Source organism: Podarcis liolepis (genome assembly GCF_965112155.1).
Source record: "Podarcis liolepis genome assembly, chromosome: 12".
Taxonomy (NCBI): domain Eukaryota; kingdom Metazoa; phylum Chordata; class Lepidosauria; order Squamata; family Lacertidae; genus Podarcis; species Podarcis liolepis.
In genome coordinates this window covers 2147159-2160317 of record NC_139563.1, presented here as the reverse complement: position 1 = coordinate 2160317, position 13159 = coordinate 2147159, and the positions used below count along the sequence as shown (strand labels likewise).

The 13159-nt window shown below is 47.7% G+C and overlaps 1 protein-coding gene across 3 annotated transcripts in view; it reads right to left on the bottom strand.

Annotated features, from left to right (window-relative positions):
• The window catches only part of KRBA1 (KRAB-A domain containing 1), a 56399-nt gene that overhangs the window by 20761 nt on the left and 22479 nt on the right, over window positions 1-13159 (bottom strand). The window contains exons 6-12 of one of the 3 annotated variants that reach the window (XM_083466598.1): window positions 11954-12097; window positions 11216-11392; window positions 8963-9169; window positions 7759-7983; window positions 5570-5743; window positions 3247-3375; window positions 457-612 (exon numbers count right to left, since the gene is read on the bottom strand). In XM_083466598.1, coding sequence (XP_083322724.1) covers window positions 457-612; window positions 3247-3375; window positions 5570-5743; window positions 7759-7983; window positions 8963-9169; window positions 11216-11392; window positions 11954-12097 — 1212 coding nt within the window. The remainder of the gene's footprint in view (window positions 1-456; window positions 613-3246; window positions 3376-5569; window positions 5744-7758; window positions 7984-8962; window positions 9170-11215; window positions 11393-11953; window positions 12098-13159) is intronic. The other 2 variants (XM_083466599.1, XM_083466600.1) reach the window with 2 other exon arrangements.

The window sequence follows — 13159 nt, the reverse complement described above, 5'->3', positions numbered from 1 at the left end:
CACTGGGCTCCAGGCTGCGTTGGAAACGAGGGACGAATTGCAGGACTGGAGAGTTGGAAGGGACCCCCAGGGGTCATCTAGCCCAACCCCCTGCAATGCTCACCATGCAGCAGAGCCAGGAGTCCCGGTCCCCCAATGGGAAGCAACAGGGTACCCGGAGGCCCTTCCCATTGCCCCACATCCTGGGAAGAATCTGGTATGGGAGCTGCAGATCCGACACACCCACCTTTAACCCACCTGCTCCAGGTAACTGGGAAGAGAGCCCCCCCCCCCCGGCAGGCCAGGAGCAGCCCCCTTGGTGGAACACAGGACCTGGCTAAGTGTGGACAAGTGTAGATCCCTGCTGCCTTCTCCAGTCGCTGCGAGTGCGTCATTCCTCTCTTCAAATACCCTCCCACCCCATGTTTTCTGAACCAACCAGTCCCTCCGCCCCACCCTGTCTGGACTCTGCCTCACCCTCCGAATATGGGACCCACATCCCCAGGTCCATCCCTGTCTCTGGGCTGCTTTGAGAGAGGGATCCTTCGGGGAGGCTAGGTGTCAGGTCTCGCTCCTCCTCGGGGACTTCCTTCAGGTCACGCACAAGGTCCTCAGATGGTTCTTCCATTTTAACTGTTGCAAAGAAGCAAGGGGTGGGGGACCAAGGTCAAAGTGGATCCAGCCCTCATCTCCCCACACCTCCCACCCTGCCTGAGAATTCTCAGTACTCCAAGGAAAACCATATACAGTGGTGCCCCGCAAGACGAATGCCTCGCAAGACGGAAAACTCGCTAGACGAAAGAGTTTTCCGTTTTGGAGGTGCTTCGCAAAATGAATCTCCTATGGGCTTGCTTCGCAAGACGAAAATGTCTTGCGAGTTCCTGCGGGTTTTTTCCCTTTCCCCCCCTTTTTCTAAGCCGCTAAGCCGCTTATCAGCTGATCCGATAAGCCGATAAGCCGCTAAAAGCCGCTAATAGCGCTAATCCGTCAATGGGCTTGCTTCGCAAGACGAAAAAAACGCTAGACGAAGAGAATCACAGAATGGATTCTTTTCGTCTTGCGAGGCACCACTGTACAGATTAATTCCTTTGGGAGGAACAGTATCCAAACATACATTCACATCCCTGAAGGGCCATAGCTCAGTGGCAGAATATCTGCTTTGGCAGAGTTAAGCTTGGTGGATCAGGGGAATGCTTTGGCTGTAGTGTATCTTGAGTTCAGTAAGGCTTTAGACAAAGTCCCTCATGATATTCTCATGAAGAATGTGTGAGAACGTTTATATAATTTAGCAGAGTTTAAACAATCCCCTGTTTGAGTTTATGCAGCGACAAGCAGGTTGCTAACTCGTTTGAGTCCCATCAATAATGATACCTTCCTGGTTGATAATCCCTTTCTGTCCCTCTTAAAGAAAACACACATGAATCTGAATCATATTAAAACTACTGTTACTATGTTCAGATTCATTCAGGTTTAGAGTTGTTCCTGAAGGCAGGCTTAGGTTACATAACAGATAAACTGTATACTAGATAGTAGTGAGTCATGAGAAGACTCTGAGCAGTTACCAGTTAACACTCCTTGCAGCAGCCGACCAACCGACAAAACTGCCTGCCACATAGAGGCAGTTAGTCCTCTCAGAATGTTGGACTTGACTGATAGCTTTATATCCCGCAAAATGTGGGCTGAACGAGGTGGCTGTTATGTGGATTTGTAGCTGGTTGACTGACGAAACCCAGAGTACTCATTCATGGTTCCTCGTCATCCTGGAAAAAAGTGACAAGTGGGGTGCCACAGGGTTCTGTCCTGGGCAAGTTGTTGCTTAATGTTTTTATAAATGACTTGGATGAAGGAATTGAAGGGATGCTCATCAAATTTGCAGATGACACTAAGCTGGGAGGAGTAGCTAATGCCACAGAAGACAGAATCGGAATTCAAAATGACTTTAACGGATTGGAGAACTGGGCGCAAGCTACAAAATGAGTTTCATTTTGGGACAAATGTAAGGTTCTGGACTTAGGCAGGAAGAACCAGATGCACAAATATAGGATGGGGGACACCTGGAAAAGGATCCTGGGGCCTTGGTGAAGAAGAAGAAGAAGAAGAAGAAGAAGAAGAAGAAGAAGAAGAAGAGGAGGAGGAGGAGGAGGAGGAGGAGGAGGAGTTTGGATTTGATATCCCGGTTTATCACTACCCGAAGGAGTCTCAAAGCGGCTAACATTCTCCTTTCCCTTCCTTCCCCACAACAAACACTCTGTGAGGTGAGTGGGGCTGAGAGACTTCAGAGAAGTGTGACTAGCCCAAGGTCACCCAGCAGCTGCATGCGGAGGAGCGGGGAAGCGAACCCGGTTCACCAGATTACAAATCTGCTCTTAACCACTACACCACACTGGCATGAGTCAACTGTGTGATGCAGCAGCAGCAGCAGCAGCAAAAAAAAAAAAAAAAAAAGGTAAGGTTATTCTGGGCTGCATCAACAGAGGTCTAGTGCCCCGATCCAAGGAAGTCATAGTTCCTCTCTGTTCTGCCTTTGCCAGACCACCCCTGGAGTCCTATGTCCAGTTCTGGGCACCACAATTTGAGAAGGATGTTGACAAGCTGGAAGGCGCGCAGAGGAGGGAGACCAAGATGGTTAAGGTTCTGGAAAACGAGCCTGATGAGGAACGGTTGAAGGAGCTGGGGATGTTTAGCCTAGAGGAGACTGAGATGTGATACACTAGCCACCTTCAAATATCTGAAAGACTGTCGCATGGAAGATGGAGCAAGCTTGTTTTCTGCTGCTCCGGAGGGGGGCGGTCACCCCAACCGATGAATTCAAATGACAAGGAAGGGGATCCTGGAAGAGACACCAGGAAGAACTTTATGACAGCGAGAACTGTTTGACAGTGGAAGGGGCTCCTTCAGAAATTGGTGGACTCTCTCTCTGCGGAGGTTTTGAAAACAGAGGCTGGATGGCCATCAGTTGAGATTCCTGCATTGCAGGGGGTTGGACTATAGGACCCTTAGAGTCCCCTTCAAACTCTGCAGGTCTATCATTCTATAATTAGGCATAAGGCTGCTTCCCACTGGAGAAATACTCTTCCTCTGAGCTATGACCCTCTTCCTAATTTCATCGGACACAACACACCAACTCTGTTATCAATAGTTGGCCGATCTCATCCAAAGTCTTCCGAATGCCTTAAACGGCCAGAAGGAGCTAGATCAAGACAACCCCCTCACCTTTGAACCCCCCCACCTCCCCCCACCCTGCAAAGTCAAGAAGAGGAGTCTTACTTTTGATGCCCAGGACTCCGGTCTCCTCGGCTGCCCCCTCCTTGCCTGGGGCTCCACATGGACTGAGAGGATGATCAGGTCTGTGTGGGTACTGAAGCAAGGGGCTGCTGCTCCTCGCTTCCACTTTAACTTTTCCCCAAAAAAGGAAAATGCAAAGGCTAAGCCAGAAGCCGGAAACACACCGGGAGAAGAAACAGTCCGCGGTATCAGCAAATCCTTATGGCTGGCAATGGCTCTCACATGGATGTGGCAAAAAGAGCGTAATAAATGGTGCAAGTGGGAATTTGTTGCCATTTAAAGGTACTGTACAATTGCATCTTGCACGCATCTAACTCTTGCAATTTCAACCTTGAAGGCTGGCTGGTTGAAATTGCACAATTATTTATTTTTTAATAAGTGTATCTGAAGAAGTGTGCATGCACAAAAAAGCTTATACCAAGAACAAACTTAGTTGGTCTCTAAGGTGCTACTGGACATTTTTTTAATTTTTTTAAAAATGTATTTCTTATGCTTTTCAGGTTTATACATTTCACCAATTTTACAATATTTTAACATTTAAGGACTTCCCCCTCTTTCTGTAGTTCCTTGAATTCATTTTTAATATCTGCTGCATATCCAGATTAATTTAATTTGCTCATTTCTTCATCTTCTTTAAATATATACTCTTAAGAAACTGCAGGTTATAACAATAACCCTGCCAATGTTTTTATCTGTTTATAATTTATCTGTAAATATTCAATAAAACATTTCCATTTTTTCATTTTAAAAATTGTTATCTCAATTTCTTATTCTTCCAGTAAGTTTCGCCATTTCTGCACACTCCATTAGTTTTTGCATCCATTCTTCCTTTGCTGGGACTTCTGCTTCTTTCCACTTTGGGGCAAATAACATTCTTGCCGCTGTAGTAGCAGACATAAATAAATTTCTAAACCGTTTAGGTAGTTCTTGTTAGGATATTTCTGTTCCACCTTAAAAGGGAGCAGGCTTTGTGAGTCAGAGTCTGCGTATTTCCTGTTCACAGGGTGTTTTTGTTTCTATTGCTTTCGTTTTCTCTCTGTGTGTCTGGAGACACTGACGCAGGCAGTCATGTCTTTCTTTGTTCTGATCAACGCTGTATAAAACTTGTAAATAATGCTCTCCTGAGTGCGACTTTTGCTGTGACTATCTGCTGATAAAGAGTGTGCATGAGCTCCGGAATGTGGCAAGATATTTTCTAGAAACTCATGTCGCTAATTGCTGATACTGCGTGCCTACGGGAGATCGATGGATCGTCCGGCAGACGGCTTGGGGCCATGATGGACTTTGTCTCCCTGGCAGTATCCCAACAGTTCTGTCCCTATAATTCCCTCTAAGACGTGCGATTTCAACCTTGAAGGTTGGCCGGTTGAAATTGAACGCATTGAATGCATGCAAGGTTTTCCCACCAGGAAAAGAGTTCTTAAGCGCCCGGCCTTGCTTACCAGGAGAGGCCAGTTCAGGAAGGGTAAGGATGCTCGTGAAGGGGAGGCTCAACGGATGCATGCTTTTCCGTATAGGCAGAACCCTTGGAACCAAGCCTCCGCATTCGATCGGATCATACTGTACTCCAGAATTGACCCCCTATAGCCCACTTAAGGGAAGGGGTGCCCCTAAACCTGTGTACCAACTTCAAGATTGGCAAACTTCTCTGCCTGGGCATTTCAACTGTTCTTACAAACTTAACTGAATTTTTTTAAAACCATTACCAAGCTTAAATTGTCTTCTAGGACAAATGCATGTATTCACACAGCATTGTAACAGGCTTGGGAAATCTTTTAAATGACGGACTAAGCTCGCATCCACACCTCAAGCCAAAGCGTTCAGATAAGTTCTCCATAGTGCCCGAACTTCAGCGAGGTTTCTCCGCTGGGGGGGGGGTCCCCGTGGCAAGAGCCCCCTGCTGACCCCCCTACCCCCATTGAGATCTAGACTCCTGCCTGTAAGAGACCGGGACACTCTCCTGAGATCTAGGAGAGACTCAGGGAGTGGGCTGCCGATCACTCAAAAATATGAATGCCGCGTCTGAACGGTTTCCCTCTCGCCCCCTCCTTTCCCACTCTTTAGTGCTAAATCAGAGCGGACATCAACTCAGAGAAAACCCAAATTGCTGCTTGCTCCGACTGAGCGCTAAAGAGCAGTTTCCCCAGGGGAAAGAAGAAGCACGAGTGTGGATAAACCCAGAGTTAACCACATTAGAGCTATGAGCCCATTTACCCTCGTCCCCTTTCGCCAGGCGAAGGATTTTGCCACAAGAAACATGTCCTCCACGCAGTGAAGGGATCAGTAAAGAAACCCCACGGCTTACCCACTGCAAAGATGTTCCTGTCCTTTGCCTCTGACCGGCTCCTTCTCCTGCCTCCTTCAGTCTGGCAGGCGGAAACACGACAGGAGGGAGCAACTGGAGGGCTGGATCCTCCTCGTGCACCAGCGTTTTCCAGGCTAGGGGCAGGCAGCTCCTCATCCACGGCTTCAATTTTAACTGTGCACAGAAATAAGGAATCAGGGCCGTCTCAGACTACCAGCACCCCCCCCCCCCAGAAAACCACCAAAGTGAAATTGGGTCCCTAACACCTCAAGGGTTTGAGACCCATCGGCTACCCGATGGACTCACAGCTGTCCATGGAGGCGCAGGTCAGTTCTGTGTCCAGGGCAGCTGCCTACTAGCTCCACCTGCTACACAGGATGTGACCCTCCCTGCTCGCGGACTGTCTCGCCAGAGTGGTGCATGCTCTGGTTATCTCTCGCTTGGACTACTGCAATGCGCTCTACGTGGGGCTACCTTTGAAGGTGACCCGGAAACTGCAATTAATCCAGAATGTGGCAGATAGACTGGAATCTGGGAGCGGCCACCGAGACCACATAACACCGGTCTTGAAAGACCTACATTGGCTCCCAGTATGTTTCCGAGCACAATTCAAAGTGTTGGTGCTAAAAGCCCTAAATGGCCTTGGCCCTGTACACCTGAAGGAGCATCTCCACCCTCATTGTTCTACCCGGACACTGAGGTCCAGCTCTGAGGGCCTTCTGGCGGCTCCCTCCCTGCGAGAAGCAAAGCTACAGGGAACCAGGCAGAGGGCCTTCTCGGTAGTAGCACCCACCCTGTGGAACGCCTTCCCACCAGATATCAAAGAGAAAAACAACTACTTGACATTTAGAAGACATCTGAAGGCAGCCCTGTTTAGGGAAGTTTTTAATGTGTGACATTTTAATGTATTTTTAATCTGTGTTGGAAGCCGCCCAGAGTGGCTGGGGAAACCCAGCCAGATGGGCGGGGTACAAATAATAAATTATTAAATTATTATTATTACCCTCACCTGGTTTAGCCGGCCAGTCGAGATTTTGCTTATTTGCTAATTAGTGGGCCAGAGTACTGTTTCATTTATTATTTGAGTACTGATAATGTTGTTTCCTCCTATTTATACGGCCGACATGCTTTCTCCACGCTATGGATGTTACCTTATACGATTTCCCCCATTCCTGGTATTATGTATGGTACATTTTGCTTTGCTGTAAGTCACTTGGCAAATCATCTTGTGAGGCCTTCCTTCATGTGCCTCCTCTTGAGAGGTCCGGAAGGTGGCAACACGAGAACGGGGCCTTTTCTGCACTGGCTCCCCATTTGTGCGAATGCTCTCCCCAGGGAGGTTCGCCTGGCGCCTTCATTATACACCTTTAGGCGCCCGGCAAAAACTTTCCTCTTTAACCAGGCCTTTGGTTGACCTGATGGGACATCCTATACCCTTTTAAAACGTGGCTCTTTTGGGGGGGTGTTATTGGGTTATTTTGATTTTATATATTGTGATCTTTTCTGTGAACCGCCCTGAGACCTCCAGGTATCTGGTGTATAATAATAATAAAACTTTTTAAAATTTATACCCCGCCCTCCCCAGCCAGACCCGGGCTCAGGGCGGCTAACAAAAATAAAATCACAGTAAAAACATAATAGGGGGGAAAGGGGAGGGGGAGAAACCAATTTAAAATACAGGTTAATATCAAATTTAAAATGCAGCCTCATTTTAAAGTAGCTGATAAATCAAGACTATAAAGGGAGGGAAACATAAGGGTCAGACAGAGTCCAAACCAAAGACCAGGCGGAACAGCTCTGTCTTGCAGGTCCTGAGGAAAGATGTCAAGTCCTGCAGGGCCCTGGTCTCTTGGGACAGAGCGTTCCACCAAGTCGGGGCCAGCACTGAAAAGGCCCTGGCCCTAGTTGAAACCAATCTAACCACCTTGCGACTTGGGACCTCCAAGGTGTTGTTATTTGTGGACCTTAAGGTCCTCCGTGGGGCATACCAGGAGAGGCGGTCCCGTAGGTATATAAATTCAATCAATCAATCAATCAATCAATCAATCAAGGCATTGTAGAACTGGAAGTGAGCCATCTAGTCCAACCCCTGCAACGCAAGGAAGTCCAAGCAAATGCCAGGATGGACCAGAAGGAACCGCTAGGCATCCTTAAACCTGAGCATGTTTTTGCACTATGTTCAGACCCACCTTGGCCAGGGGGAGACCCACAGGTCCCTTCCCTCATCTTCTGCCACAGGGCTGGCTGCCAGCTGCTGCTGGGGTCCCTGCAGGATGTGTGGACGGGGGGCTGGTGGACGATCAGTTCCTTCAGGCACTTCAGCAGCCCTTGCAGGGGCTTCTCCTCTTCTGCTGTTTCTGAGAGAGAAGAAGAACAAGCTGCGTCGTCGTTTGGGGAAGGGCCGCCAAGCCAGGCTGGGAAAGGAAGGTGAAGAAGAAGAAGAAGAAGAAGAAGAAGAAGAAGAAGAAGAAGAAGAAGAAGAAGAAGAAGAAGAATTATTTATTATTTACACCTTGCCCATCTGGCTGGGTTTTCCTAGCCACTCAGGGCAGCTCCCAACAGAATATTAATATTGAAATATTGAAAACTTTCCCAAACAGGGCTGCCTTCAGATGTCTTCTAAAAGTCTGGTAGTTGTTTATTTTCTTGACATCTGATGGGAGGGTGTTCCACAGGGTGGGCGCCACCACCAAGAAGGCCCTCTGCCTGGTTCCCTGTAACTTGGCTTCTCGCAGGGAGGGAACCACCAGAAGGCCCTCGGCGCTGGACCTCAGCGTCCGGGCAGAACGATGGGGGTGGAGATGCTCCTTCACGTATACAGGACCGAGGCCATTTAGGGCTTTAAAGGTCAGCACCAACACTTTGAATTGTGCTCGGAAACGTACTGGGAGCCAATGTAGGTCTTTCAAGACCGGTGTTATATGGTCTCGGCGGCCGCCCCCAGTCACCAGTCTAGCTGCCGCATTCTGGATTAGTTGTAGTTTCTGGGTCACCTTCAAAGGTAGCCCCACATAGAGCCATTGCAGTAGTCCAAGCAGGAGATAACCAGAGCATGCACCACTCTGGCAAGGCATTCCGCAGGCAGGCAAGGTCTCATCCTGCGTACCAGATAGAGCTGGCAGACAGCTGCCCTGGACACAGAATTGACCTGTGCCTCCGTGGACAGCTGTGAGTCCAAAATGTCTCCCAGGCTGCGCACCTGGTCCTTCAGGGGTACAGTGACCCCATTCAGGACCAGGGAGTCCTCCACACCTGCCCGCCACCTAACTCAATCACAGAAACGACTTTCTGATGGGAAGAGCTCTTTGACGGTAGAACAGGCATCGCAGATCACACCCAAATGAACAGATCCGTTCCTTCGTCCCAAACCTCCTCCTTCCAGAGTTGACGAACCTTGCGTGAGGCTTGGGTGCAAGTGCTTTGAAACGCCTTCTTGGCAGGCTCTCGGATCCAGGGACTTGGGCTGCGCCGTGTCTCTCCCGGAAGAGCAGCTTGATAAAGAGGCACCAACAGAAGCACCGAGAGCATCAGGCGAGTCTGCTCCTCCTTCCTTCCAGGAATTTAGCAGAGGTTCATGGCCGGGATCCGCAGAGGCTTCTGCTGAAACAAAAGAAATCAAGAATGCATTGCATCAGCGTTTGGCCTGTCCTGCTGGAAGTTTAGGTGTAACTCTTTCCATTAGATCAACCAGTGGGTCCCAGATGTTGTTGAACTACAACTCCCATCACCCCTAGCTAGCAAGGATGATGGGAGTTGTGGTCCAACAACATCTGGGGACCCACAGGTTGAGAACTGCTGCATTAGATGGAAAGAAGATAAAGTCCCAGCCAGAGAAGGCAGGCAGATCAAGTTGACGGATTATGCCGAAATGGCTAAAATGACCGGAAGAGTCAGAAATCAGGAAGACCAAAATTTTAATAAGGAATGGGGGAAATTTATAACCTATCTTAAAAACCATTGTAAACGGTAAAAATCGTTAGTAGGATTCGAATATCACTTGTAGTTTCATGGTGAATTTTGAATATAACAGAGATGGAAAAGATTTAGATTATTATAAAAGATGCAGGAGGAAATGATTAATAATAGGACCCACAAAGGGGAGGAGGGAAGTCCTGGAGATTCCTTGGATATTCCTTTGATATGTGCCTGTAAAGTTTTAACGTGAAAAACGAAATAAATAATTGTATGGGGGGAAAGGAAGTCTGGGTGCAACTCAGCTCGCTGGGAGCAGTTTGCATGGGGTAACAGGGGGCGTCATTTTAGGAGGTGAAACTTAATTGTTCTTCGTTTCTTCAGTGAAGGGGCTTAAAAATATGTTTCTGGGTGTGAGGAATTCAAATCTGCTATTATTTTTGTGATCGGACGTTTAGCTTGGTAACTCTACATTTGATGAAGAAGCACATTAAGTGCTTTTGGAAAACCAAAGAATTTTAATTGTACCTTCTGGAAATGTCAGGTAATGCTAAATGATAAAAAATAGATAATAATTAAATATATACATATCCTAGAACATCCAGTACTTGGCAATCATTTTTAATCATTTCTATGCCATTTTACACACATACCAAGCAAAACTAAATTGTATTCATAGAATCATAGAGTTGGAAGAGACCCCAAGGGCCATCGAGTCCAACCCCCTGCCAAGCAGGAAACACCATCAGAGCACTCCTGACATATGGTTGTCAAGCCTCTGCTTAAAGACCTCCAAAGTAGGAGACTCCACCACACTCCTTGGCAGCAAATTCCACTGTCGAACAGCTCTTACTGTCAGGAAGTTCTTCCTAATGTTTAGGTGGAATCTTCTTTCTTGTAGTTTGGATCCATTGCTCCGTGTCCGCTTCTCTGGAGCAGCAGAAAACAACCTTTCTCCCTCCTCTGTGTGACATCCTTTTCTATATTTGAACATGGCTATCATATCACCCCTTAACCTCCTCTTCTCCAGGCTAAACATGCCCAGCTCCCTTAGCCGTTCCTCATAAGGCATCGTTTCCAGGCCTTTGACCATTTTGGTTGCCCTCCTCTGGACACGTTCCAGTTTGTCAGTATTAATCTAAACAAAAGATCTGTTGAGTTTCCAAGTCACATTACAACTTTTTAGCACCCCTCGTTTTTGGAAGCTGAAAGCTGAAGAAATTCAACATGCCCTAATGCTTTAATGGGGTGAGGGACCCCCAGCTCTCATGGAACTTTTTTCTCTATGCTGACACCTCTCTTATCTCTTTGAACTTTGGAGGGATAAACCTTAGGTTGCATCCAGCTTTACGATTCCCTGCAGGGCCGCTGTGGCGTTTGTCAGGAGCCCCGGTCGTCTCACGGACTATTGATCCGTACCCCACTAATCTGCTGCCACCAACGAGGTCCTCCCCGGTAAAATCACTTCAATCTCAGTCAGCTTTTCAATTAATAAAGAAGAGTGTATTTTATTTCAGACACAAACAAACTTTTACGGCATTCCAAACGTTGTTGCTCTTTACTTTCTTAGTCTTATTTTCCTCTCTCTATCTCTTCTGCCTCCCCTCACTCAAGAACCCACGGCCCTAACTGTCTCTCTGCTTCCAACTGCCTGCCAACTGCTTCTCCAACTGCCTTTCCCAACCAGCCAACCCACTAAAACCAACCAACTACCCACCAACAACTCTAACAAACCTCGGGCGAAACCTCCGGGACCTCCTCTGTTTGGCTCCGCCTCTCCCGCGGCAGGGCGGTCCAGAGGGTCGGTGGGCGTGGCTTGAGGAGCGGCAGCCCCGCCCACAGCCCCGCCCTCCCGTCCTCCATCGTTTGTACCGTCATCGAGGATGGGGGATCCGCCGGCCGTTGTGTCTGCTGGAACGACAGGAACACAAAAATGCTGGTTTGTTCCAGGATTTGCGCCAGTTTTCCCTCTCGCTACGACCATGTTAGATTCGGCCCTAAGACAGGGGTCTTCGTGACATAGGCCCCCCGATAACAGCAGGTGAACCCATCCCTTAGTCGCTCCCTGGTGGAGCCGCCGTCCCCAGACACCTCGCTTCCTTCCCTGATTTAAATCAAATTGATTTAAAATACAATTTAAATCATGATTTAAATCACTAGTCAGTAAGACTTGATTTTATTTTATTTTATTTTATTTTTTTACAGAAATACATTCTTGCTGGTATAATCTTAATATTTAAAACCAGAGGAAGGTTTCGATTTTGGAATAGTAAATTTTACAGTTATATCAAAAATCACTGATTTGGTTATACTATTAGTAATACATGAGGTTTAATAAGTTAACTGTTTATATTTGGACAACTTTTCTGCTGTACTTCATTGGAAGGAGAGAGAAAAAATCATTTCCTTAATAACAATTGAAACAATTTATTTCACCAAAGCAGTAACAAGGCCCTTTCTGCTCATACCAACCTGGGATTTGGGAATCCTGCCCGTCTCCCTCTGTGGCGCCGGCCAGTGTGCCAGGATGGCTGGGCACACCCAGGGTGACGGGCTCTGCCATATCTCTCTGCCGGCCAAAAGGGTGCAAGCTCTCCAGCGGAACTTCTCTTTTAACTGCAAGAACAAAGCAAATGGACGGATCAGGACCTTGCGGATCACAAAGGGATCCTTCCCTGGAACGTGACAGGGAGAGCTGACCGCAGGGTCCAATTCTGCCTGGGTCAGACCACACCGGGAGTCCTGTGTCCAGCTCTGGGCACCACAATTTGAGAAGGATGTTGACCACCTGGGAGGTGTGCACAGGAGGGCGACCAAGATGGTGAAGGGTCTGGAAACAAAGCCTGATGAGGAACGGTTGAAGGAGCTGGGCATGTTTAGCCTGGAAAAGAGGAGACTGAGAGGAGATATGAGAACCATCTTCATAGAATCATAGAGTTGGAAGAGACCACAAGGGCCATCGAGTCCAACCCCCTGCCAAGCAGGAAACACCATCAGAACACTCCTGACATATGGTTGTCAAGCCTCTGCTTAAAGACCTCCAAAGTAGGAGACTCCACCACACTCCTTGGCAGCAAATTCCACTGTCCAACAGCTCTTACTGTCAGGAAGTTCTTCCTAATGTTTAGGTGGAATCTTCTTTCTTGTAGTTTGGATCCATTGCTCCGTGTCCGCTTCTCTGGAGCAGCAGAAAACAACCTTTCTCCCTCCTCTATGTGACATCCTTTTATATATTTGAACATGGCTATCATATCACCCCTTAACCTCCTCTTCTCCAGGCTAAACATGCCCAGCTCCCTTAGCCGTTCCTCATAAGGCATCGTTTCCAGGCCTTTGACCATTTTGGTTGCCCTCCTCTGGACACGTTCCAGTTTGTCAGTGTCCTTCTTGAATTGTGGTGCCCAGAACTGGACACAGTACTCCAGGTGAGGTCTGACTCAGTACTCCAGGTGATATCTTCAAATATCTCAAGGGCTGTCTCGAGGAGGAAGCAAGCTTGTTTTCCTCTGGAGGGCAGGACTCGAACCCATGGCTTCAAGTTACAAGAAAGTTGCAACTATACTATATGTATGTAACGAATGAAGTTTTGCAGGGTTAAAGAAAGAGAAAATGGTGCAAAAAGTATAAAGATAGAGGTAATCTACATTAGACACAACAATTTGGAAAGAGTAAAAATTT